The sequence below is a fragment of the Rhynchophorus ferrugineus genome, unplaced genomic scaffold (assembly GCF_030347505.1).
Source record: "Rhynchophorus ferrugineus isolate W39M unplaced genomic scaffold, kcgeb_rfMv2 rfM14, whole genome shotgun sequence".
NCBI classification, from domain to species: Eukaryota; Metazoa; Arthropoda; class Insecta; order Coleoptera; family Curculionidae; genus Rhynchophorus; species Rhynchophorus ferrugineus.
This window is the reverse complement of record NW_027472593.1, coordinates 1,153,260-1,179,377: the sequence shown is the minus strand read 5'-3', so window position 1 is coordinate 1,179,377 and position 26,118 is coordinate 1,153,260. Positions and strand designations below refer to the sequence as shown.

Genomic DNA, 26,118 nt, shown 5'->3' with positions numbered 1-26,118 from the left:
TATGTATGTAATATTGGTGTAACTTCAGTGTGTATTAATTTTACTAAAGAAACATGCATAATGCAATTCAATGCAGATGCAATAACGCTTATCTAAATATATTTCTGTGGTAAAGACAATTTATTAAGAACTACCGAATTAAAGTAGGAAACATTGTAGTGTCTTTACAATCTTTTAATTAATCGTGATATCATCTCCAACCGCCCTAGGCCGACATTTCTACAATTTTGGTCTTGTTTTTTCCGGTAAAGTAGCCATCGCCATGAAGGCCCCCATCCTGGGACCTAACTATGTGGCCTCAAGAAAGAGGATTTAAACGAGAAGACAATTCAGGGAGCCATCCTTTTGATTGGTCATTATATAGAAGCCATGGAATATGTCCCATCTGGAAATATTTGCACTTTGTTCGGTCTGGATCAATTTTTGGTTAAGCCCGATACCATCTCCACATTCACAAACATGCAGAACTTGAATGCCATGAAATTCGGCGCAACTCTCGTAGAAGGTGTAGCTGTGGAACCCAAGAATCCGGCCGATTCACTAAAACCTGTAGAAGGTACGCAAATATTCGCTTTTATTGTGTGATTATCACTAAGGTCTGTGTGATTTGACTTCAGGTTTGAGACGTTTGGCTAAGTCTGATCTTATTGTACAATGTATCATTGAAGAATCTAGCGAAAACATCATTGCCGTTGCCAGAGAGGTCCACTTAGAAATCTGTCTGAAGGCCTTGTAGGAGGATCATGCTAGAATTCAAGTTACTTAATCCGACCCAGTAGTGCCCTTCGTGTAACTGATGGTGCTCTTGATGTAGTAGATTGTAAAATGTAAAATTTGTATTTTAGGAAAGATGAATATGAAGGCCTTCTCTCCACACTGTGCACTAACTTGAAATATGATGACAAGGATAAGGATGGAAAACAATTTAGGCGGACATGGTTACCTGTTGGTGAGACTTTGCTTCAGATGATTGCCGTTCACTTACCATACCCAGTAACTGCTCTGAAATACAGAATGGAAATGTTATAGGAAGGTCCACAAGATGATGAAGCCGCTCTTGGTATGTGTCACCTGTATGGATTTTTAAAACGCGTTAAACTTTGGTATTAATTTTTACTTGATGATGTGTAGTTTAGAACTCTAGGCTGATTCACTTTGAATGATTGGTATAAACTAAACAACAATTACCAATTTTTTATTATTTTTTTAATATTTGCGAATGACTATACTTAGCTTTGTTTGTTTTTAGGTATTAAAAATTGTAATCCTAACGGTCCTATGATGATATGTGTCTAAAATGGTGCCCACTTCTCATAAAGGTTATTTCTACGATTTTGGTCCTGTTTTTTCCGGTAAAGTAGCCACCGGCAGCAAGGCCCCTATCCCAAGAGCTAAATACGTGGCATCATTTAAGAAGATTTAAACGAGAAGACAATTCAGGGAGCCATCCTCATGATGGGTCGTTATGTAGAAGCTATTGAAGATGTCCCATCTGGAAATATTTACAGGCTGTTCGGAGTGGATCAATTTTTCCCGATCCCATCCCCACATTCACAAACATACGCAACTTGAATGTCATCGTAGTACGTGTAGCTGTGGAACCCAAGAATCCGGCCGATTCACCAAAACCTTTGGAAGGTACGCAAATGTTCGCTTTTATTGTGTGTTTATCACTAAGGTCTGTGTCATTTGACCTCAGGTTTGAAATGTTTGTCTAAGTCCGATCTTATGGTACAATGTGTCAGTGAAGAATCTAGCGAGAACATCATTGCCGGTGCCAGAGAGCTCCACTTAGAAATCTGTCTGAAGGCATTGGAGGAGGATCGATCATGCTAGAATTCAAGTTACTTAATCCGACCCAGTAGTACCCTTCGTGTAACTAATTGTGCTCTTGTTGTAGTAGATTGTATTACGGGTAGGTAAATTCCTAGATAATTATTTATATAATAAATTAAATAATTATGTATGTATTTTAGGTGTTACTTCACTTTGTATTAATTTTACTAAACAAAAATTAAAATTTTAAATAATGCATATATAAATATATTTCCGTGGTAAAGACAACTTATTAAGAATTTCTGAATCAAAGTAGGAAACATCAAAAAAAGGATATTGTAGTGTCTTTACAATATATTATTTAATCGTCATGTTATCTCCATCTGCCCTAGGCCGACATTCGTTAATGTTTGGTGGTACTGATGCTGCTAATTCGCTATAAATTATAAATATATTGAGAAACAATTTTGTAATAATAAATTATTTGCAGGTGTGTGTGTACAAACGGAAACTGTCTTACGTCAGGCTATCGACGAACGTTTTAAACCAATCTTGTTCATGAACAAGATGAACCCGTACTCTTTTGCAATTGCAGTTGGACCCTGAATAACTTTACCAAACTTTCTAATGTTAAACAGTCTATGGGTTTAGAAATATTTTAACCCAAAAACAGGATAATGGTAACAAAAGATCGTTTTGCATGTACATCTTGAATCCCATCTACAAAATTTTTGACCTGATAATTAACAACAAGTAAACATGTGTTTAATTATTTAAACAAAATTAATTCTTCCAGCACAATTAGGTCACTATAACAATTTATCGAGAATGCATTATATATTTGTAGTTCTTGGGTGTAACTAAAATTTTTATTTTAGTAAAGAAGAAAATGAAGCCCTTCTCTCCATACTGCGCCTTAACTTGAAATGTGAAGACAAGGATAATGATAGAAAACAATTTAGTCAGACATGGTTACCTGCTGGTGGGACTTTGCTTCAGATGATTGCCGTTCATTTTCCGTCCCCAGTAACTGCTCTGAAATAGTGAATGGAAATGTTATACGAAGGTCCACATGATGATGAAGCCGCTCTTGGTATGTGTCACCTGCATGGATTTTTAAAACGCGTTAAATTTTGGTATTAATTTGTACTTGATGATGTGTAGTTTAGAACTCTAGGCTGATTCACTGTGAATGATTGGTATAAACTAATCAACAACTACCAATTTTTTATTATTTTTTTAATATTTGCAAATGACTATACTTTGCTTGTTTTTGTTTCTAGGTATTAAAAATTGTAATCCTAACGGTCCTATTATGATAAGTGTCTTAAATGGTGCCCAGTTCTCATAAAGTTTATTTCTACGATTTTGGTCCTGTTTTTTCCGGTAAAGTAGCCACCGGCAGCAAGGCCTCTATCCCAAGAGCTAAATATGTGGCAACATTAAAGAAGATTTAAACGAGAAGACAATTCAGGGAGCCATCCTCATGATGGGTCGTTATATAGAAGTTATTGAAGATGTCCCATCTGGAAACATTTACAGGTTGTTCGGAGTGGATCAATTTTTGGTTAAGCCCGATACCATCCCCACATTCACAAACATGCAGAAGTTGAATGTTATGAAATTCGGTGTAACTCTCGAATGTTATGAAATTCACGTGTATCTGTGGAAACCAAGAATCCGGCCGATTCACCAAAACTTTTAGAAGGTACGCAAATGTTCGCTTTTATTGTGTGATTATCACTAAGATCTGTGTCATTTGACTTCAGGTTTGAGACGTTTGGCTAATTCTGACCTTATGGTACAATGTGTCATTGAAGAACCTAGCGAAAATATCATTGCCGGTGCCAGAGAGTTCCACTTAGAAATCTCTCTGAGGCCTTGGGGGAGGATCGATCATGCGTGAATTCAAGTTACTTAATCCTGCCCAATAGTGCCCTTCGTGTAACAAGATGGACCATACCCATTTGAAATTGCAGTTGGATGCTGAATAACTTTACCAAATTTTCTGATGTTAAACAGTCTATGGGGTTAGAAATATTTCAACCCAAAAACAGGATAATGATAACAAAAGATTGTTTTGCATGTACATCTTGAATCCCATCTACAAAATTTTTGACCTGATTATAAGCTGCAAGTAAACATGTGATTTATTATTAAAAAAAATTAATTCTTCCGGCACAATTAGGCCACTATATAGTTTACCAAAAACACTTTTATGAAGTTATTAGGAAATAAATATATTGTAGGCAGTGCATTGGAAGAAAATTATAAGCCTAGGTATTAAACACTTTCATGTTACCTCTATCTTTATATCCTATGGTGACAAGCTGTTATATCGAGAATGCATTATATATTTGTAGTTCTTGATTGTAACTAAAATTTTTATTTTAGTAAAGAAGAAAATGAACCCTTTCTCTCCACACTGCGCGTTATCTTGAGATGTGAAAACAAGTATAAGGATGGAAAACAATTTAGTGGGACATGGTTACCTGCTAGTGGGACTTTGCTTCAGATGATTGCCGTTCATTTACCATCCCCAGTGACTGCTCTGATATACAGAATGGAAATGTTATACGAAGGTACACATGATAATGAAGCCGCTTCTGGTATGCGTCACCTATATGAGTTTTTAAAACGCGTTAAATTTTGGTATTTATATGTACATGATGATGTGTAGTTTACAACTCCCGGCTGATTCACTGTGAATGATTGATATAAACTAAATAACAATTACCAATTTTTTATTATTTTTTTAATATTTGCAAATGACTTTATTTTGCTTTTTTTATTTTTAGGTATTAAGAACTGTGATCCTAACGGTCCTATGATTATGTGTCTAAAATGGTACCTACTTCTCATAAAGTTTATTTCTTCGATTTTGGTCCTGTTTTTTCCGGTAAAGTAGCTACCGGCATGAAGGGCCCTATCCTGGGACCTAACTATGTGGCCTCAAGAAAGAGGATTTACACGGGAAGACAATTCAGGGAGCCATCCTCATGATTGGTCGTTACATAGGAGCCATGGAGGATGTCCCATCTGGAAATATTTGCACTTTGTTCGGTCTGAATCAATTTTTTTATGAAGCCCTTCTCTCCACACTAACTTGAAATATGAAGACAAGGATAAGGATGGAAAACAATTTAAGCGGACGTGGTTACCTGTTAGTGAGACTTTGCTTCAGATGATTGATGTTCATTGGCCATCCCCAGTAACTACTTAGAAGTACAGAATGGAAATGTTATACGAGGGTCCACATGTATAGATGTTTAAAACGCGTGAAATTTTAGGTTTTATTTGTACATAACCATATGTAGTTTACAACTCTATGCTGATTCACTGTGAATGATTGGTATAAACTGAGCAACAATTACCAATTTTTTATTATTTTTTTAGCATATGCAAATTACTATACTTCCCTTTTTGTTTTTAGGTATTACGAACTGTGATCCTAACTGTCCTCTGACGATGTATGTGTCTAAGATGGTACCCACTTCTCATAAAGGTCGTTTCCACGCTTTTTTTCCTGTATTTTCCGGTAAATTAGCCAAAGGCATGAAGGCCCCTATCCTAAAACTGAAATATGTGGCATCAAGAAAGAACATTTAAACGAGCAGACAATACATAGAACCATCCGCATGATGCGTCGTTATGTAGAAGTCATGGAAAATGTCCCATCTGGAAACATTTACAGATTGTTCGGTGTGGATCAATTTTTGGTTAAGCCCGATACCATCACCACATTCACAAACAAGCAGAACTTGAATATCAAGAAGTTCAGCTTATCTTCCGTAGTACGTGTAGCTGTGGAACCGAAGAATCCGGCCCGTTCAGAAAAACCCGTAGAAGGTACGGAAATATTCGCTTTTATTGTGTGACTATCATTGTCTGTGTCAATTGACTTCAGGTTTGAAACCTTTGGCCAAGTCCGATCCTATGGTACTATGTGTAATTGAAGAATCTGGCGAATACATCATTGCCGGTGCCGGAGAGTTCCACTTAGAAATTTGTCTGGAAGCCTTGGAGGGGGATCATCATTCGACCCTACTGGGTCTTACTGTACTACGTGTTAAGGTATACTACTGTATCTTACCGTTAAACCGTCAGCGAAGAATCTGACCAGATGTGCCTGTCAAAGTCGCCAAACAAATACAACAGATATTGGCCCAAGTATTTTAGGTTCCAGGCTTTTAAATATATGCCGTATGGATTTCTATCAACATGTAGTCTATAAGATGTAGTTTATAAGGCTCTGCAATATAAAAGCTTGGAGTCTCATCAGTGAATATAACATTGATTAAAAAGGATTGGAACGACATGCTAATCAGCTAGTGGGATACTCATAAATTATTTAGACGGATATATAATTAGAGAATGATATATATTAGGTGAGTTAGTGTACAGTTCTTTTGGTTTAATTTTAAAATATTTCTTCCGTACTCTGGAACAAATAAAACACGCACTATATAGAATTTTGAACGAAAAGTTGCAGGCGTCTGAAAATTTTGAAGCAAATGTGCTGTCTGGTATCTAGTACACTAAGAACAACGTTACTAATTATGTTCCTGTTTTTGTCTAGATGAATCTTCCACTGGCTTTTGGTTTATAGATCATACCAATTAATAAGCAAAAAAATGGCAACGCCCTCTTAATTTATTTTTTCAAATCATATTTAATGGAGTGAGTTTTAGTCTTAATTCTATTTGCAGGATTCCAATGGGCAACAAAGCAATCCATCGTGGTGGCGGTTAGATCATTCCTACAACCCGTCGTATGTTGTCTTTATGCTTGCCTATTAGTCAATATCTTATTAGAAGTTCAATAGTCTGGGCAGACGTCCAGCCCAGACTCATTGAACTTGTTTGTCAGTGTGAAATTCAGGTAAATCTTTTATACAATTAAATTTTCACTCCATCTTAGAAATACGTTCCATATCTCAGAAAGCGGCACCAGATGATACAGCGTTGTATAAGTAGCAATTTTGAATTGTTTACATTATTATATCCCGGTTGATTTAGGCCTTCTATCCATTCTCAGATGATTCTCTAGAATCGACTTGTTGTAGGTATTTGAGTAATTAAAGTACTGGATACAACTTAGTCCATGCATATTTATACTTTAAAAACATCTCGTTTAAAGCCACAACACAGAAATGAATCAAGAGTGAGGGATCTTCATCTTGTCCGGGTGGTTTTATCACGAGCATGCGCCGTAGCGTTTTTACGATTTTATATACAAAACAACTACTCTTAACATTTAATTATTCAACAATATATAAGCCGATTCAGTATATAGGCGCATCCACCCAATTATTATATGTCCAACTATATGTGTTGTAACATTCGCAAGATATGTTATATTAATGGTATATTACTTTCGATTCTAAAGAATTCTTACTTTTTGGCCATTTGGAATAGCGGAACTAATAAAACATTAACGATCGTTAACAAAATTATTATATTAACAAATGTTTTATTAAAAGATATCCAAAATTACCTGATTTCTGCTATAGATTTAATTGGCTGGTTTTCACAATGTGTCAACATGCTTGTTGAAAAATATGATTATAATGTTTCGCATTTATAATTTAATTTTTGGAGATATTTCTTCCAGTTTAATATGTTTAAAAAATATACCAAAAACCATACCATAAGTTATGTATCTAATATTTGACCGAACTGCTTTATTATTGAATTTTCCGTTTTAATATTATAATTTTTCTGGAAACATAATTATTTATCAGATTATTTATTTATTATAAAAGCTAGTACTGTACTAATATACGAAATTCTTTTTTAACATATCTAATATTTTATTTTGTTGTTTTTCAGGATACATATAAAATAAAGAAAGTTTTCCAGATCTCAGTCAATACTTGGAGAAAATGTAAACGCGTCGTTAATGACAATCCATTTTTTTCTATAGTACAAATAAAAAGGGCGTGATCCACGTTCTCATCAGAGAGTAGACGGCAGACTGCATCTGCTTTTTAATTCCCAAATATAACAACTTGAGGGAGTCCAAACTTGCTGGAGAAAGCGAATTATAGGAGAATTGGGGAATTGGACAGTAGGGGTTGACAGTACTTTGGTTGAAGGCTGCAATCCGACGAACTGTAGCATTTAAAAAGGATGAGCAATTTAATATATATTTGGGTATACATGTATGCTAGAGCCTGGTCTGGAATAAGGCGTAAAATACAGCTATAAGAATCACTCGCTGTTCGGTGAACTTGAGAGGACAGTTTTGTCCATTTTTAAGGTCCACCCGATAGAGGTGCGGTGGGCGTGGGTAGAAGAATGAGTCCATTAGGTTTATTAAGTTGTCTTTTTATAGCATTCATATGAATCGTAAAATTCAATTAATGTTATCAACGTTTTTAGTATTTAAATTTCAAACGTTAATTCATCAATAAACTATTATATTTCTTGTCATAGATTTTATAATTAATTAATAAATTTTTTTGGAAAAATGACTTGTTTTAATGCATCCATTATAATATTTTTTAGAACCGATTTGGTGAAGGTAATTGGGCAATTAAAATACTGAATTCAGCTGAGCCGCTCTGTATTTATACTTTATGAATAAGTCGGTTATGGCCACATCACAGAATTAATTAAGATGCCGGAATCTTCATCCTGCCCGTGAGGCTATAACTCGATCTTGCTCCGTAGCGTTTTACATATTTATATTTCAAGGCAGCAAAATACTTATTTATGCAATCGTGCTTAAAAGCGCATTTACCATATAGGCGTCTCTAATCAATTATTTGTGTCTAAAATTCGGCCACCCTGACCTCGCAAAACTTCACTCCGACCTGCTCTTGGAATATGGTGGTTGTTATTCTGGTTTTTCTATAATGGAGACATACTCTTAACTACTTGATCTTTTAAAATTTCTTACCTTGTTGATGATTTTTTCTTTATAGTTCCATTTCATACTGTGTACTTCCTTTATACTTTCCATACTGTGTATTTTATAACTTCTGTGAAATCAATTTTTTTACTTTTTGGGGTGACCTGCAGATTATTTCTTCGGTGAGGTCTGACTGCCAGACACCATTTTAAATTCTCTTAATGGTCTGGTATATTCAATGATTCTTTTTCTGTTTTCTTTTTTTTATGATCCTTATAATATACGTCTTGCTCGGACAGGAGTTCGGTGGTACTATGAACTTAACTTAAATATTATCTATATATTTTGATCAAACGATGATAACTCTATTCCTAATTTTTGAACTATTCTATACTGCTGGCGTAAAAACTTTCTGTTCGTCAGACTGCATGCATCCCATGTGATGGAGGGCTGGCTGTCATCATATTGTCGTCCGTAATGTAGACCTTTCCACGTCTGTTGTGGTGACTACCGATTGGTTGGCTACTCCTGTGCTGGCAGCCTGGCAGTAAACGTTCATGGCTACGTCGCTCGTGATGGCCCCCAGTTTTTGGTACCCTTCATATCATCAGCTAATTTGTTGTCACGTGCATTGGTTGTTCTTATCGTTGGAGTACCCCACATAGGTATGCCCCTTTTGCAAGCCCTCTTTACTTTCCTAAATATAACTATATATTTGTATTAGATATCGATGTTCTTTCCAGTTGCTCTATGTATTTGTGTTCTGAATCGCATCTTAAATTAATGACTTTATGTCTAACATGATCTGAGAATAGAATATATATTTTCATTGTGTAAAACTATCGAACACTTGTTACCTCCTACTGTCCAACCTCTTTGATAAAATTACTTTGAGCGGAAAGATAAAAAATAATTTGAATACATTTAGTGTCTAATATCTTACTATGTATTTTATAGCTTATCACTTTTGGCGCATAAAAAATATAACACACATTTATCTAATTTTTAGGCATTTAATTTTTAATCCTAAGCAAGCAGACCTTGATACTCAACAAGGCTTCTACTTATTGGCATATCAAAACACCAAATGATAGATAATCGAGGTAATAAAATAAAAAAATTAATGAATATGTTAACAATAAAAAAATAAAATACGGAATAAGTTTTACAAGGAATAGACTATTTATCTCTAAAAATATTTTTCAACTGTATAATTAAATAATATATAGTTAATAAACATACATTAAGCACATTTTTATAACATAAAACAATGAATTTTCAATAAATCACATAAACACTTCATATCGCACACTTATAATAAAATTTTAAAATAGAACATAATTTATTTGGTTTGGATAATATAGCTTTTGGACTTTTCCAATTTTTCGTTATTACATCACTTATTGCGTCAGGTGTTTTGTCTTTGTTTGTGATGAAACCACTGGTGTTTGTGGTACGTTTGCCTAAAAAGAAACCAATCAAAGCAAGTCAAATTTTGAAGAAAAACTCAAAAATTCATATTACATTTTGACGATCCTGACAACTATTCAATTTGGATTTATTGGATACGGCAGTGTCTGTAAGTTGTCCTATTCTCTGTCTTTCAGAATTCCGAAAATTCCGTCTCTTTGAAGCAGACTCTGTGTCTAAACGTCTCAATACTTGATGTTCGAGACAATATTGCTCTGCATTATAAGTTGGGCCCTCACTCTAAAAATACAAAAAAATTATAATATTTATAGATTATTAGGATTTTCTAAAATCATAAATTACGTTATCCCAACTATCATCAACTGGTACAAGTTTAATAGGTTCTAGAGGTGTTACCACCTTTTCAACTTCACTGCCTTCTTTTATTAGCTGCAATTCTATACACTTTTTATCCGGGCACATACTATGGTGTAACTAGTATAAAAAAAGTACTGTATTGGTTTTCTTTAATAAATAATACACCTTACATTTAATTCTTCTGGTGGTACACGGTGACATGTATTATAATCACAAGGGACTAGTACAATATTCCCGCTGTTAGCAGCTTTGCATTTCTTCAAATGTAATTCCATCCTTGATACTCTTATGTGATGTGAGTTATTGTAAGGACAAATAACTTTTTCATTGGGACTGTAAAATATCGGTTAAGTATTATCTTTAAATTCTTTGGTCATACATTACTCTCTTAATATCTCCATTGTTTAAATTTCTGTATTATATGTTTTTAAGATATTTTAAATATACACTAATATAAATTGTTAATAGTTAAATTATAAACGTTTATACGTGAATAAATGCACTTAAACTTTGAAATATTTCAAGGTAGCAAACATTGTTTATCAAATTCTCTTGTCAAAATATTTTATGTTTTCTTATTGATTACATATATGGAAGATCAAAGAATAAACTAGAGATGATGAAAGAAAATCGATTGTAACTTCCGATGTATCGATAGTTACATAAATTATTCCATAAATATTATAAAACCTTTTAATCATTTTTAATAAACTATTAAATTTGGTACTTAACCTTAAAAGATTAGCTTCTCTACACTAATTAAAATAAAATATTTATTAAAAAATTCGATACTTTAATGCACATTTTACAATCTTTAAATAATATCGATATTTTTTTGGGCCTGCCCTGTGTGTATGTTAAATCGCAATTTAAAATACTGACTTTATTTCTAACATGATCTTAGAAAAAAAAACATTTCTAAAATGTAAAACATAATCGAAACATAACGATTAATATACTTTGAAAACGGATATTTAATTTTATATACTAATATACTTATTAATATACTTTTTACAGTATTTACAAAACATCGGCCTATATATCAATATTTTTATTTTTTATTAAAAAATCTACATATTTTTTGTGAAATATCGAAGTATTTTCCAGTAGCAGTAGCTGTTAAAAAATATTTATATTTTATTCATCCCTTATATCCATATACTTTTTTTAAAAGTTGACCTTGAAAGTGAAAGGAATACAACAAGGAATACATTCAACATCTTCCATTCAAGATCAAAATGATATTAAGTCGACTGCACGTTGTCGATATGTTCCCGTGCCGCACCACCGAATGGTTCCAGAACAGTCTCCGTTAGTTCGTTGATGGAAACGCATTGCCTTGTCTTACCTGTCGGACCAATAAGGTAGTATTTTTGTCGAATAAATGCCTCTTATTTAAACAAATAAGGTTAGAATATAATGAACATTTTAAAGACTAGAACATCTGTGCTGAGGTTATAACAGTGAGTTAAATAAAAATTTCTTTATTAAAATAAGTGGTGACAGTGATAAAATAGCCGATGGATTATCCCCTTCAAAAATGGTAAAATCAGACTGTGTAGAAACTTTGCTTTTCGTCTTATCAGAACAGAAGCTGGAAATAACTGAATTAGCGTAAAAATGCTGTATGGCGTGGTAAAATTCTTCATCTGGTGCTTCTAATGCACAAGCTAGAATGATTTGGATATGCAATTAATCTAAACTAAAAATTAGGGGTAAGTGATAACATTATAATTGTTAAGGCAAGTCAATCTGTCAAAGTCCGGTACATACTATACAGTACATAGTTACTATTTGAATGTTAAGCTATATATAATAGTACAGGAAAAATATGTAGCAGACCTTATTCTTGGGTTTACTAACAAATAATTTCCGAGTTAACTTGTCTATAATGCAACAACTCTCTGAATTGGCGTCAATGTCCTGTATGAAATACTTTTATTTCTTGGTAAATAAAATACAAATTCAAATATTATAATGGTCACTATCTTGATAATATACTAGGTGTTGCAACGGTGATTACAATAACAATCGTATATCAACTACGTCAGCAAAAAACTCTTCGAGAGACTCTAAGAAACTATATGATTTCTGGTCAAGGCGTCGACCTTTGTAGCCAAAAAGTGTCCATCTCAGCATTCCCATCGCTCGGTCCCGATACCACGTCTGTCTCGATTAGCGAATGAGTCATCAGGTGCCCTCTATGTAATTGGTTAACAATACCGATCTATATTTTGTTATAGCCCATCTCTCAGTGATTATGGAGAATTTCACTTGATTCATTTACCACAACGATCTACTTTGACGCACTGTATTAAGTAACATTGAATACGGACTATATCTTTTTACTCTGCATAGAAATAGAAAATTCTGGGAATATACGAATAGTTAATTTAAATCCAGAAAGAAGTCATCCGTTTGTACTCAATCATTGCAAAAAGGCCCATGCTGAAATTAGTTGTTGGTTAAAAAATTTTAAACCAAATAATACTAATTGTTCTACTATACAACAAAAGAAATCTCCATAAAATCCCTATTCCTACTCTGTTGTGTGATAACAAGACATAGCATTTCATTATAATGATGACTGTGGTGCAGAAACATCTTCTAGAGGATAGAAACACCACTTAAAATCTGTCATTCGAGGGCAAAATGACGGCAAATCGACTGCTACGTTGTCGATATTTTAAATTATTATTTACATATAGGGAAAATAGTTTACTGGAGGATTTACAGATTTGCGGCTAGCTGCATATTAAAATTTTGCAGTAAGTCTTAAGTCTGCAATACGTTAACCTAATTCACAAACATACTGAATAATTTTTTCTGTTAATTAGATTTTGCAAATACTAAAATATCGCAATATAATATAGTTTTAAGCAATATAAATAAATATAGTTTTGCATAGTACTAGGATTTGTATTAAAAGTTTGAGTCTCGTTTTCCTCATTTTTCCGCTTTCTAACTTTTAAACTTTTAGGGCGCTTCGATTTCATTTGGATTATTTTATCATATTTCATATCACATCATAATGCAACCAACAGCAAAAAGAACATAAATGAATAAATGGAACTAAAATGTATTAAGGCAAATAATCTAAATTTGCCTACAATATAACGACTACTGTGTGACTATAACTAAAATAATTTTAAAAATAGATTAATAATATTTTTCTTTGTACTTCGAGATTTTGACTGTTTATGATCTGTGATCGGTGGTTAATTGAAATATTACTCCAAAAATATAAGGTTTTTTTTTGTTCTGGCCTAAAAACCAGGCGGTGGAATGCATGGCGCATACCTGGTCGCGGAGACTTGCCCTGGAGTGACAAGTTGGACCGGGTTATGTGGGACTGCCTCTGGGCTTACCAATACACTAAACCGAAACCGCCTCACAGTTGACCCCTGTGGATCACTACTGCTACTGCATTAGATTTGGGGATATGGCACCCGCTGATCGGGCAGCCGTTATTGGGCACGAGGGCCCGGCGATTCTATTGATTCTCGAACTTGAGTTAACACACAACTGGGTACTGTTCTATGGGGGCAAAAGTTATGACTGTAGCGATGGTTGGGGTCGTTTCAGCCTGGAAAAGGGGGAGAGCTTAGCGGTGACGCGGTGCTAAGCTCCCAGCATGTGGACCAGCTCGCGAACAAGCGCGTTTTCAGAAGAACTTGAGCTGAGTTGTTGTTTGTGGAATGATTGAGATATGAAGTGCTTGATTTCTGGAGTGTCAGTTTCCCTATGAATTTGATTATTTCTGACAAACCATGGAGCGTTTAATATTTTCCTGAGAAGCTTATTTTGGGAAACTTGAAGCCGTTTGACCTGGTTGGGTGCAACAAACTTGAAGTAGACATTAGATCCGTAGAGGAGTACGGACCGAATTAACATCTTGTAAAATAAGCATTTGATGGAGATGGGAAGTCTGCTAGAAGGGCAGATCAGAGAAGATAGCAGGTTTGCTATCCCCGAACCTTTATGGATTGCTTTCTGGATTTGGGAATGCCAACCGAACGCCGGTCGAAGTGAAGACCTAGGTACGTGACGTTATCCCGCCATGGAATTATTGCGGTGTCGATCTTAAGTTGCGAGACGCGCAGTGCGTAACGCTTCTTGTGGAAAATGATGGCCTGGGTTTTCAGGGGGTTGATTTGCAACCTCCAGAATTTGAACCACTTGACCGCATGATCGAGCTGCTTCTGTAAACTTCATGAATTGTAACTTCGAACCTGGCGGCCGTGAAGAAAGCAGTGTCGTCAGCGTAAAAGGCGACGTCAGTATGCTCTATTCTCGGCATATCTAAAATAAAGAGGTTAAATAAGGCTGGGGCCAGCGGGGAACCTCAAGAGCATGATGGATGCGTGCAGCCAGACGGGAAGCTTGATGGACGGATGAGTGGTGAGCGCGAAAGCCGAATTGTTCATCTGGAATGATGTTGTTTTCCTTTCTGAAAGAGTTGAGAGCGTAGAGTATTGCCCTCTCAGCAAGCTTCGAAATGGCGCTGAGAAGGCTGATAGGCCTGTAATCAGATGGAGATGATTTTGCTCCTTTCTTGGGTATAACCGTTATATGTGCGTGTTTCCAAGACGCCGGGAAGTGTTGCAGTCTCATGATGGAGTTAATGATGTTTGCCAGTTCTGCGAGCTGCTTATGCGGGAGCTTTTTTAACTGGGTAATCGATATTCCATCGAAACCTGGAGATTTTTTGTTTTGAAGTTTGGCGATCATAGTCTGTAGAGACTTTGGAGACACAAAATGGTTGAGAAGAAAGGCGGGGATTACTGGTCTTTTGACGGAGTTGGATTCGTTGATGACAGTGTCAATGTCTTTAGCTTTAGTGTTCTGTGCGGGTGGGAGGCATTTAATTTGAGCTTCGTAGGTCTCTGCAAGGAGCTCGACTTTTTCTTGGTCAGTGACTGCGAAATTTCCTGTAACCGCTGACTTCAGGGGAGGGATGACATTGTGCGTCTTCCCCACGACGCATTTGGAGACACGCCAGAAGGAAGGGGGGCCATCCAGCCTTTGGTCCGCGAGAAATGAGTTCCAGTTCATTGCTCGCCAAGTGGAGACGGCCGCCCTTACCCTCTTGCATGCTCTGGGTGAAGCAGCATCAAGGGTGAATCGAGCTAATCTGCATAAACCGTTTTTGATGCGAATTTCACGTTTAAGAGAAGCGGGAAGGTTGTTTTTCCACGGCTGGGGTTGTGATGAAATTTTGACTGTGGCAGATTCGTGAGCAGACTGAATATCGCGAGTTAGCTTCAGTACGGCTTCCTCGAGGTGTTCTGGTGTGTTAATTTTCGGAATTGGATCGAATTTCAGGAGAAGAGATTGGTAGTTTTTCCAGTCGGTTTTTTTCCTGAATCTTGTTAGTGGGACTTGAGTGGTGGCGCAGATTCCGAGTTTGAGAAGGACCGGACGATGATCAGAGTCTAGTTCGTCAAGGACTCGAACTTCGGAATCACGATTTACGTCTTGAAGAATAAAGAAATCAAGGATTCTTGCTGCGCCTTGAGAGACTGTACTAGGGTGATGGGTGGGTTCATCTGGCAAGGCAAGACCGTAGCCCAGATCTGCACTTAGAGCTACGATGGCGTTACCTGCGGGATTCGCTCTGGAACACCCCCAGATGGGGTGGTGGGCGTTGAAGTCGCCACCTATTATTTTCGGAAATTTTCCTTCCACGAGTGATCGGTATTCGGCATAGTTGAATGCAGAAGATTTCCTGTACAGGGATTTAATCACGAAGGGACGTTCTTGGATATCGGTTTTAATGGAGGTTGTTTCGAAGTTGTTTACTGATAACGATGGAAGGAGCTCGTGTTTGACTCCTTTTCTGACGAGAATAGCGGTTCCACCGCCTCGACTCGGTGTTCTATCGTTTCTGTAGACCAAAAAGTGTTCGAAAGAGAGACGATGCGAAGGTTTCAGGAAAGTTTCCTGGATGAGCACGATGTCGACGTCATAGAATGTCATGACATCTTCCAATTCCGCTTGCTTTCCGCGTAAGCTATTTGCATTCCATGTCATCAGTATAAGAGATTTCGGAACAGCCATTTCGAAGAGTTAAAGGCTGCTGGAAGTTATAGAGACAGGTAAGTGTTGCCGCCTAGGCAGCGACATTTGGAAAAAGACGAGCAAGTTGGTGAGCCAGGGCGATCACTTGCAGGAAAGCCTGCGGGTCAGTAAACGCCTGTATTGTGGAGTTAAGGTCCGGTGTATTGGTTGGAGCAGGCTGGGTGGCGCTGGCTAATTTTTGGGCTAGCTTCCTGCCACCTTGGTTATTCCATGCAGAACCTTGTGGAGTCCTGGTTTCGGTCGGAATTTTTGGTTTTCTTGGAGCAGGAAGGCAGCTGCAACCGCTGAAGTTTGCGGTATGAATTTCACTGCAGTTGCTGCACTTTCGAGGTGCTTCTGGGATTTTGGTACAGTATCTAGTGTCGTGATGCCCGGCACATTTGACGCAACGTGGGGGGGCTCGGCAATATGAGCTGGAGTGCCCGAAAAGTTGACAGTTGAAGCACTGCACTGACTGGCCGTTTCCCCTCTGGACCTCGACATTCACTGTGATGACGCCGAGTTTGGTCATATATATGATCTGTCGCTCTTCGCGAGGAACAACTACCTGAACAATTGGTAGTTCTATCCCGGATTTTAATTTCCATTGTTGTGATTTGGGAGCCTGTTTTCCCTTGTTGCCGGCCTTCGGCAGCTGGCTTTCCTAAGGTGGAGAGACGGGCCCTCTTTTCCTTTTTCCCACCAAGGTGAAACCGTTTAGCTGGTGTCTGGGTCTGGATTTCTATGGCAGCGGGAATCTTTACTTCCATGGCATCTTTTTGATGCTTCATGAATTGTGTTATCGTAGCTGTTAGAGTTTTGATTTCTTCCTTGAGATCTTCGGAAGCCTTTTCGCTCTTTTCCAGCTTTTCCGTCTGTTTGGGCTTTTGCGAACGTTTTAACGTCAGCTATCTGCTTTCGCAGGTCTTCGTTCTGTAAAAATATAAGGTCTAAAAGGATTAGTTTTCCAAACAATTGACAATGATCCTATTTCAATTGTTTAGTATTTTATTTACGTATTTGTTAATATTCGAGAAGCTACCCGGTCGTTCGGTTTTACCATTATCCCTCAAGTCGGAAAGAATTAAACAAGTTACAAAATTTTAAGCATCTGTTGTTAATATGAATTGCTTATCAAAGTTAGGATACATTAAAATACTATCAGATGTTATAATTTTTTTACATTTTTCAAAATATGTTTTATTTTTTTTAATATGGAATTAAGAGATTTCAAGAAATTTTAAACAAATTTAGAATATCAAAAAGACCTATAAATTTTTTTAAAATTGGAAAATATGGAATTAAGAGGTTTTAGAGATCTGACAAAAGGCTTGCCGGTGATAACCCCAAGTTGTCGTTATTGTGGAATATTTGTAATTTTTTCTATATATGTAGGGAACGACACCTGATCCATCTGTCTGACGGAGCCGTATCTACGTTTCAAGAATACGCTCTGAATGGTTAGCTTGTTTGTGGAATAGCCGCCACCGAAAGAATACGTTCGAGTGGCATACAATAATGATTAGTTTTTAATTTTTTGTTATATTAATTTTGGTTATAATTTATATTAACAGAAGCAACCGTACAATTATTATTCTTGGCTTGCCATAAATTATGAATTATGGGTAATGTAACACCTATACACTGATACACCTATATACACTAAACAAGTTCCTGTGGTTTGGTTCGCTTCGATCTTCTGATTTCCCGCGTGTTGTCCAATAGCTGTATAGCTTTCACGTTACTGCGATTATGCAACCGTAGTTCAAGGCGAAATCTTGGATCACTTCTTGTATCCATTTGATTTCGAGGTCATTGATAATTATTCGCAAAACTGTTTGATGTTTGGCGTATTATCAATATATGGCATTTGTCAACCCCTTATGTGCACACCATGGATCCAAATTGGCTTTATGATTGACTGATAAACCAATCTCTTTGATTTTAGGTTAAGTGGAGAGTATATTTCAATTAACCAATACATTTTCTTGACTTTGAATCTAATCTGCTCTGCTTTTTGTCTAACATGAGGTTTTTAGTTTAACCTACTATCGAGACATATTTCGACGTATTTAGCTGATTCTGCTTGAATCAGGCATCTGTCAAGTGATATAATTATGTATTTGTCATTTTACTTCAATTCAAAATTAACATGGACGGATTTGGAGCGATTAAGCCATATTTTTCAGTCTCTAGTCCATTTGTAGATTTTTTTACCGCTACTTGTACGTTATCTATAGCCTTAGACAACTTAGACAATTTTTAATATGAAAACTGTGTCGTCGGCAAATGTTCCAAGTATTGTTTCTTCTGTTGTAGGGATACGTGGATCTTCAGCTGAAATAGGGTTGAGTGTAGAGATTGCTCGTGCATCTAAAACTCCTCTTTGTATTTTAATCCCAAATGCCGTACCCGGTCAAAAGCTTGTGAGACGTCCAGTAATATTGCAGGGCAGTATTTCTTTTCTTCGAGTTCCTTTTTAATTACCGCTGTTACTCTATGCGCTTCGTCCATTTTTGAGTGGTGATTTCAAACTGCAAATTGGAAATCTGGTATTTCTATAAATTACTTAATGCGTTTTAACAGCAGTTTCTCATATAATATTGATATCGTAGGTAACAGCGAAATACACTGGTAGGATATAACTTGGTCTACTGGTTTATCAGGTTTTTTAAGCAAATGAATTCGAGCAACATTAAATAATTCCAAAACATGCTTCAGTCTCAAACAGGCATTGAATATTCAATATATCTTTTATTAACCAGCCTTTTTAGGATTGATGTTAATATAAATTTCTGTGGCAACTTCCATTGGAGAAATCTGATTTACAACAACATCGGTCTTATGAACAGGATTTGTATCTATTGCAGATTCTATAACCGTCGGTTGGAATACGTTATACGTTTTTGCATTATAAGACTAAACGGGTCTCTGCTAGTAAATGTGTTAGTTGGATTGGGTTTGTTTGTTTTTTTCAGATTTGTCGCATCTAGTGCTAACAATACTGGAGTGTGATCAAATGATACTTAGCAAAATCTCTCGATTTGTATTTAATTTGAAGAGATGCCTTTCGAAATGTAAAAGTCCAGTAGGTCTGATAATTTTTACTGCCCCAGTAAGTGGGTTTGCGCCCAGAGTAATAATTACATGTAGTTATATTTATTGCTGCGAATAGTTCGCTGGGTTTTCCAGGTATTATTAATCGTGAACCTCAGGCTGTATGTTTAACATTTTTTTATTATTTAGTTATTATATTGTTACTAGTCGTTTCCGTCTAACCTACAATTTGTCTTTGTAATAACTTAAATCTAGGTATATAACTAGGAGGACCCATCGGCCCTATCTCAGTCTTTGGTGAAATAATGTTTATACGTGTCACTGCTGAATTTTTTAATATATGCACCTCACTACACAATGCTACACAAGATCAGGTGATTTGATTTTCTTGAGTCTATGTCGTGTTCTGGTGGTATCTTTCCTCATGCTCCCTTGCAATTCTCTTGATTTCTTGACTGACTGTGGGTATCTGAAGGTCTCGATGTAGGTAACAAGTGCTATAGTATTTGGGTACACCCACAATACCTCTCAGGACTTTGTTCTGAAAAACTTATTTGATTTATGTTACTCTTTGCAGAACATCCCCATAATTGAACTCCGTATGTCCATATATGTGTTAGTAATTGCTTATATATTAGCAATTTATTATATACTGTTAATTGTGATTTTCTTCCAATTAGTCAGTAGATTTTCCTATTTTTCAACTCCAGTTCGTTTCTTTTCTTCTTCATATGTTCCTTCCAGCGAAGTTTTGCATCGAGATTCATTCGAAGATGTTTAGCGTTGTTGCTATATGGAAATATAGTGTTATTTAATCTTATTGGTGCTTGTACGGTCTGTTTATATTATGAACTGCACGTGTCCAATTATTTAAATTGTCACTTGCCTGTTGTAATTTTCGTGAGGCTTCTTCAGTATTATCTCCGACAGCTATAATCGCAGTATCATCAGCAAATGTAGCCTTCGTAATATTTTCCATTTGAGGTATATCACAAGTGTAGAGCAGATAAAGCATTGATCCCAGTACACTTCATTGTGGTACACCTGCTTTAGCTTCTTTTATTGTAGAGTAAGCTTCTTCTTGTTTGACTCTGAAGATTATGGTTGTAATGTATGATTTTAATAGTTAGGTGTGTTGTTTTGGTAGTATTTTCTGTAGTTTATGCATAAGGCCTTCATGCCAAACCTTATCGAAGGCTTTTGTTACATCTAAAAATATAGCTGAGCATACTTTTTTACTTTCGTAGGCTTTTTCAATAACATCTGTTATTCTGTGGACCTGGTCAATTGTTGAGTGCTTGTTAAAAACCCAAACTGGTGTGTTGGTATTAGGCTTTTTTCTTTATATGATCGGTTTTATTCTTTTCAACAGGAGTTTTTCAAAACCTTAGATATTATTGGGAGCAGTGATATAGGTCTAATTTTCACATAGGTCTCTTATAGACGAACTGTGTAGACATGAACGCTTTAAATATTTTGGGACTTTCCAGATTGAGTAATCAGTTTCTTTATCACGTGTTACATTTCTCAGATAATCATTTATGGTTTTGTTTTTTATTTCCCTTTTCACTCTTTGAGTTATATTGTTTAAACTATTTTTATTTTCAGGTGTTCTGTTTTGTTGCCATTTTTTTCGTAATTTACGTTTTTCAGCTACCATTTCCTTCACTTCTTTTGGATAATTAATTCCTTTAGTTGTACTATTAATTTGTGGAGTATTATTCCAAGCAGCTTGTTGAATATCAACTACGAATTTCTCTGCTTCAAAATTTAATTGTTCAGTTGCCTTGAGGGGTACGTTTAGTTAAATTCGTTTGTTCAATTGTTCAGCAAATCGTTCCCAGTCTGTTCTCTTGATTGTTAATGTTGGGTTTCTTTCTTGTCTTATTATATTTTCGCTGAACGTCAGAATCACTGGCGTATGATCTGAAATTATCTCAAAATTTTCTTCGATCTTTTTATAGTTGGCTGTTATGTTTCTTACTATGAAGAAATCTAACAGGTCTGGGGTTTTCTCTTGATTAGTCGGCTAATAAGTTGGTTTTCCAGTTGACATGTAACTACATCATTGTTCAGCAGCTGCTTTATGCCGTTCATTGCCTTTAGTTGATGTCATTCTGGGTCCCCATCTAGTATTTTCTGCATTGAAATCAACTCCAATTTTAAATATTTCTCCCAGGTTGCTTAGGACATTCAAATAATTTTCCTTTTTTTGATTGTATCTTCTTCTTCACTTCCTTCTCTTGCGGTGTTAGCTGGATGTATGGTATGATAAAATGTATATCCTCTAAATTTTATAAGGACTCTTTTGTTAAATGGGTTTCTGATATTAGGCAAATATCTATTTTTTGCATATCTAGGAATACTTTTAAGGTAGCGTGATGTTTCTGCATTTTGCACTGTATTTTGGTTTAGTTCTGCATTAATTTTTCACTTTTAGCTGATGATGGAAGCGCTCTTGCCATAGCTTTGATGCCTCTGTTTTTTTTGTCGTCATAAGAGTGCCATTACAGTTTCAGCAACTCTGAACAATCTATTATTTTTGTGAATATTGTACGACATTCGGCGTCGAGTTTTATTTGTCCATTGTTCAGTACCGTTGCTTTGAATATTATATACTTGGACCTCATCGTAAAGCAAGTCAAAGCCGGTAATATTACTTACCATACTTGGGGGTGACCTGGGCATTCTAATTTCTTTATTTTGTTCATTATTTGGTTTTACTTTTATTTGCTGTGATGATGATCCCCGGGGAATTATTTGCTTTTATTTTTTTACTTTTACCCGTTATTCAGCCTATTTCTTTCTGCAATTCTTCTTCATCTGTTTCGTATATAACAATTGGACTGCTTTTGTTGGCTTGGTGGTTTGTCCTTGCCTTCAGAGCTTTGTTTATTTAGTTGTAGCTGGAGGGCATATATTTGTTTTTGAATATTGGTTAATGCGATTTCAAGACTCTCTGACTTTTCGTTCATCCACGCATTGTAGAGTGCCCGTTCGTTCTGGGTTCTAGTTGTGTTTTCTACATTCAAAACTGCGTTATGTGATATCCTGATGTCGATATTTCCATTTTATCTATTTTTTGTGTAGTGTTCTCATATTTTTTACGTGTTGTTGAAATAATACTGTTATTTTTATATTTAAAATTATCCTACCCTGCATTTGTGGTCCAGATATTCAGTTTCGGCTCTTAACGTTTTATGACATTTTGCATTTATTTTCTACTGTACTGACCCTTTTTTCCGATGGCACTTTCACTTTTTCTGTTTATTCTAAAATCTCCTCCAATAATATATCTTGGGCTTAATTTTAACAATAAATGTCTATAACATGAACATAATAAAGGAGGATTTAATAAATAATAAATGGAAATTAGAAAGAGAAAACTGGAACACTCTATGAACAAATTATCATGAAACTCAATCAGGGTGGTACAAAAGACACTAGAAAAGAAAATAAGAAAAGCGTAGTAATTCTGAACATGGCGTCTTTGGAAATTATATGTTATGAAGTTCTAACATCTCTAGGATGTGTTACAACAACATGTCGTCAAAATGTGGACAAATTGTACATTTAAAAAGAAGTGGCAATCCCGTCTAGTTCATTTACACTTTCCTTCAAATTTAAGAAAAAACATAACTGACATTAAATTAAACGGTCTAAAATATCGCATTACTAGATCGATTTCTATGTACCATAGATATTTGGAACCATTCATGATTTTCTTGAATAGTACAAGTCTTCGTCGGTATTTTTGGCCAAAATGTTGAGAAAATATTGACAGTAGAACTCGCTTTTATTCTATTATGTAATATCTAGAGGAATAATACTAAAATTATGGATTTATAAATACATAAGGATTGATAATCAATTTATCATAAACATATTGTTGCATTTAATATATCTTAATATTAAACTTGAAAATCCGTTGTAGATCCTTCAGGTCTCTCCTAAAACCTTCTCTGAATATCAATAATCAAAATTCCCAAATTTAAATAAAAATATGCTACCTATCTAAATATACATATATTTATCTTAATCAATTTTAAGGCATATTGATATTTATTTTTCTTGTAAATACTCTAATATGCATCAATGATGCTGATGTTATAACAAAGCGATATTTAAGTTCAAAATAGCTATTCATTTCAAAAATATACGAAATATCTAATACCTGCATAACTAGACATTCAAAACACTTTTGATTTATTTGTGATATAAATATTGTAAGATCAATTTCGTATTAAAATGGTACTGATAAAATAAATTGATTATGGCCAAAAGCATACCCTTTATCTAGTATTATTTTATCAACCACCTTATAATACACTAATATTAATGATTTACTGAAATCCTTATTTGGGATTTTTATTAATTAGACCTCATAAATGAAATTGACGATGGGCGATAATTGAAATTACAATTACTGACATGTTTAAATGTACTAGGTAAACTAATACATATTTATCTCAAAATATCTACGTTTCACTTATGAAATTAGGAAAAATACAAAACAACAATATTACAATAAACATAATTTATTTAAGTATAAAGGACAATAGGATAAAGTTATGTTATTTGTGTTACATCCACTTCATCGATTTTCTCTGGACTATTTCTTAAGGGTCTAAGTTATATAGACTCACTAAGATTGTGGTAACATTGGCCAATAACTGCAAATTTATCATCTTCTTTCTAATTGAGGTAGACGTCCATATATCCACCTTGTGGGTTATATAACAGTATACATCTTGTATCTTTCAACTCATTTGCCCATGGTTCTACACTTATGGCGTCATTTTCATCTCTATTAGCTGTGGATTCAAAACCATAAGCTGCTTTTATGTTTTGGAACTCTTCGTGAGTCACTAAATCTATTCTTCTTATATTAGTAATATCCACATCGTGTCTTACATCATCCTCTATAACATTAAATGGTAATTTTAGCTGCTCATTTGGTTACAATTTATTCTCTATTTGTTTTCGAGAGCTGCAGGAGTTTAAGGTATTTTCATGTCCAAAATATGTTTTGGTGAATTCTACTTCATATTCTTCACCTTTGTTCTAATTTAATACTTGCTAGGCAATGTGTATTTATCTTGTTTCTTCCTTGAACTTCCTTGGACCCTGAAATATTATGCTAGCACAATATAAAGAAATATAGCTTCTTCTCTCTTGACACGAGGTTGGGGCTTGCTCCATATCATTTTCCCATATTTGAATTTCTTTAAAGGTATTAAATTTCAATAACTCCTCAACGTTTAAGTTATGAGTTGACTGTAAATGATTCATTAGAAGATTCGCTTACATTGTAGTATGCTCGCATAACTTACATGTGTACAGTATTTTTGTTACTTTGGTATCTTCATTAATAGCAGGATGCTTTGTTTTGGATCCACGCTGTTTCAATATTTGTTTGCTGCTATATTTATTTTCGCAAGTAAAATATTTAAAAATGAATACACCCTTCAGATTTAATGCAGATATTTTTCTAAAACATAAAATTATTGTAAGATTCAGCAGGAAATTCTCTTGTTATGGACATTCAAATTAGAGCAGGTATATAACTTCGTACAGTTTTCAAAATAGAAAAGCTTCTTTTGTTCCATGTTTTGTCTTTCCATAGCAATTTGATTTTCTTATATAATTACTTAATTCTACTATTATAATATAAAACAAAGCAATATATATAGAAAAAATTAGTGTATACAATAATATAAACTAAATATTTCAATCAAAAACTAAATAAACTAAATAAATTATATTTCAATACAATCGTAAATTAAACTATCTAAAATTATAAAAAAGACTAATTAAGTAATAATTTGGTTAAAAAAAATTTGCGGTTGCACTCGAAGAAGCGCAATTTTCCCCACTAAGAACACAAAGCGAAATGCACGTAACAGCCTTGGCGTGAAATTTAAATAAAAAACAATTTTTTTCTGGAAATAAATTTGTTAAATTAAATTCAATTAAATAAATATATATATATATATATATATATATATATATATATATATATATATATATATATATATATTTATATATATATATATATATATATATATATATATATATATATATTTATATATATATATATATATATATATATTTATATATATATATATATATAAAATATGATATATAACAATAAATATAAATTTATAATGTAAATTTATATACATTTATCTAAATTTATCTAAAAATATAAATATAATATAAAAAATATATATCAATAAAATATAAATATTATATACATTTATCTAAATTTATCTAAAAATATAAATATAATATAAAAAATATATATCAATAAAATATAAATATTATATACATTTATCTAAATTTATCTAAAAATATAAATATAATATAAAAATATATATCAATAAAATATAAATATTATATACATAAATATAAACCATAAGCAAAAAACTTTGGTGCATAGCAAAATAAAATTACCTCTTCCATCTTTCCGTCAGTACTTTTAATATTTTATCCGAAAGATCATTATGGAATGTACAATTGAAGGAGTTTTAATTTACTTTTTTAAAACATTTGACAAAAATTTTGTTATATAATCGACAT

At 34.5% G+C, this 26,118-nt stretch overlaps 2 protein-coding genes and 2 pseudogenes across 4 annotated transcripts; 3 read left to right on the top strand and 1 right to left on the bottom strand.

Moving 5' to 3' along the window:
- The first annotated feature begins 766 nt into the window (after positions 1-766).
- Positions 767-3,918, top strand: LOC143205700 (translation elongation factor 2-like; annotated as a pseudogene). The gene is made up of 7 exons (XR_013007860.1): positions 767-789; positions 846-1,060; positions 1,250-1,638; positions 1,700-1,915; positions 1,977-2,869; positions 3,060-3,484; positions 3,546-3,918. The product of XR_013007860.1 is annotated as a translation elongation factor 2-like (transcript).
- On the top strand, positions 3,108-4,684 carry LOC143205764 (translation elongation factor 2-like). The gene is made up of 6 exons (XM_076418806.1): positions 3,108-3,162; positions 3,225-3,406; positions 3,454-3,484; positions 3,546-3,678; positions 4,171-4,385; positions 4,575-4,684. The coding sequence occupies exons 1-6, from the start codon at positions 3,108-3,110 to the stop codon at positions 4,682-4,684; spliced, it is 726 nt and encodes a 241-aa protein (XP_076274921.1).
- A 271-nt stretch (positions 4,685-4,955) lies between these two features.
- LOC143205657 (translation elongation factor 2-like) lies at positions 4,956-8,248 on the top strand (annotated as a pseudogene). The gene is made up of 5 exons (XR_013007842.1): positions 4,956-5,128; positions 5,210-5,625; positions 5,684-6,164; positions 6,486-6,657; positions 7,608-8,248. The product of XR_013007842.1 is annotated as a translation elongation factor 2-like (transcript).
- A 1,376-nt stretch (positions 8,249-9,624) lies between these two features.
- On the bottom strand, positions 9,625-10,954 carry LOC143205669 (uncharacterized). Its single transcript, XM_076418763.1, has 5 exons — positions 10,804-10,954; positions 10,590-10,752; positions 10,405-10,536; positions 10,156-10,341; positions 9,625-10,094 (listed from the first exon to the last, which is right to left on the bottom strand). Exons 1-5 carry the CDS (start codon positions 10,818-10,820, stop codon positions 10,032-10,034), a joined length of 561 nt encoding a protein of 186 aa, XP_076274878.1. The 5' UTR covers positions 10,821-10,954; the 3' UTR covers positions 9,625-10,031.
- Between the last annotated feature and the right edge of the window lie 15,164 nt (positions 10,955-26,118).

Bases quoted from the DNA above. Each gene is read 5' to 3' on its own strand.
- LOC143205669 (XM_076418763.1), bottom strand. The intron at 10,537-10,589 runs GTAAGGTGTATT...TTTTTATACTAG, and splicing joins TACCACCAGAAGAATTAAAT to TTACACCATAGTATGTGCCC. The intron at 10,342-10,404 runs GTAATTTATGAT...TTGTATTTTTAG, and splicing joins TTGATGATAGTTGGGATAAC to AGTGAGGGCCCAACTTATAA.
- LOC143205764 (XM_076418806.1), top strand. From the start codon at position 3,108: ATGGTGCCCAGTTCTCATAAAGTTTATTTCTACGATTTTGGTCCTGTT. The intron at 3,163-3,224 runs GTAAAGTAGCCA...GCAACATTAAAG, and splicing joins TTTTGGTCCTGTTTTTTCCG to AAGATTTAAACGAGAAGACA. The intron at 3,407-3,453 runs GTAACTCTCGAA...GTGGAAACCAAG, and splicing joins TGAATGTTATGAAATTCGGT to AATCCGGCCGATTCACCAAA.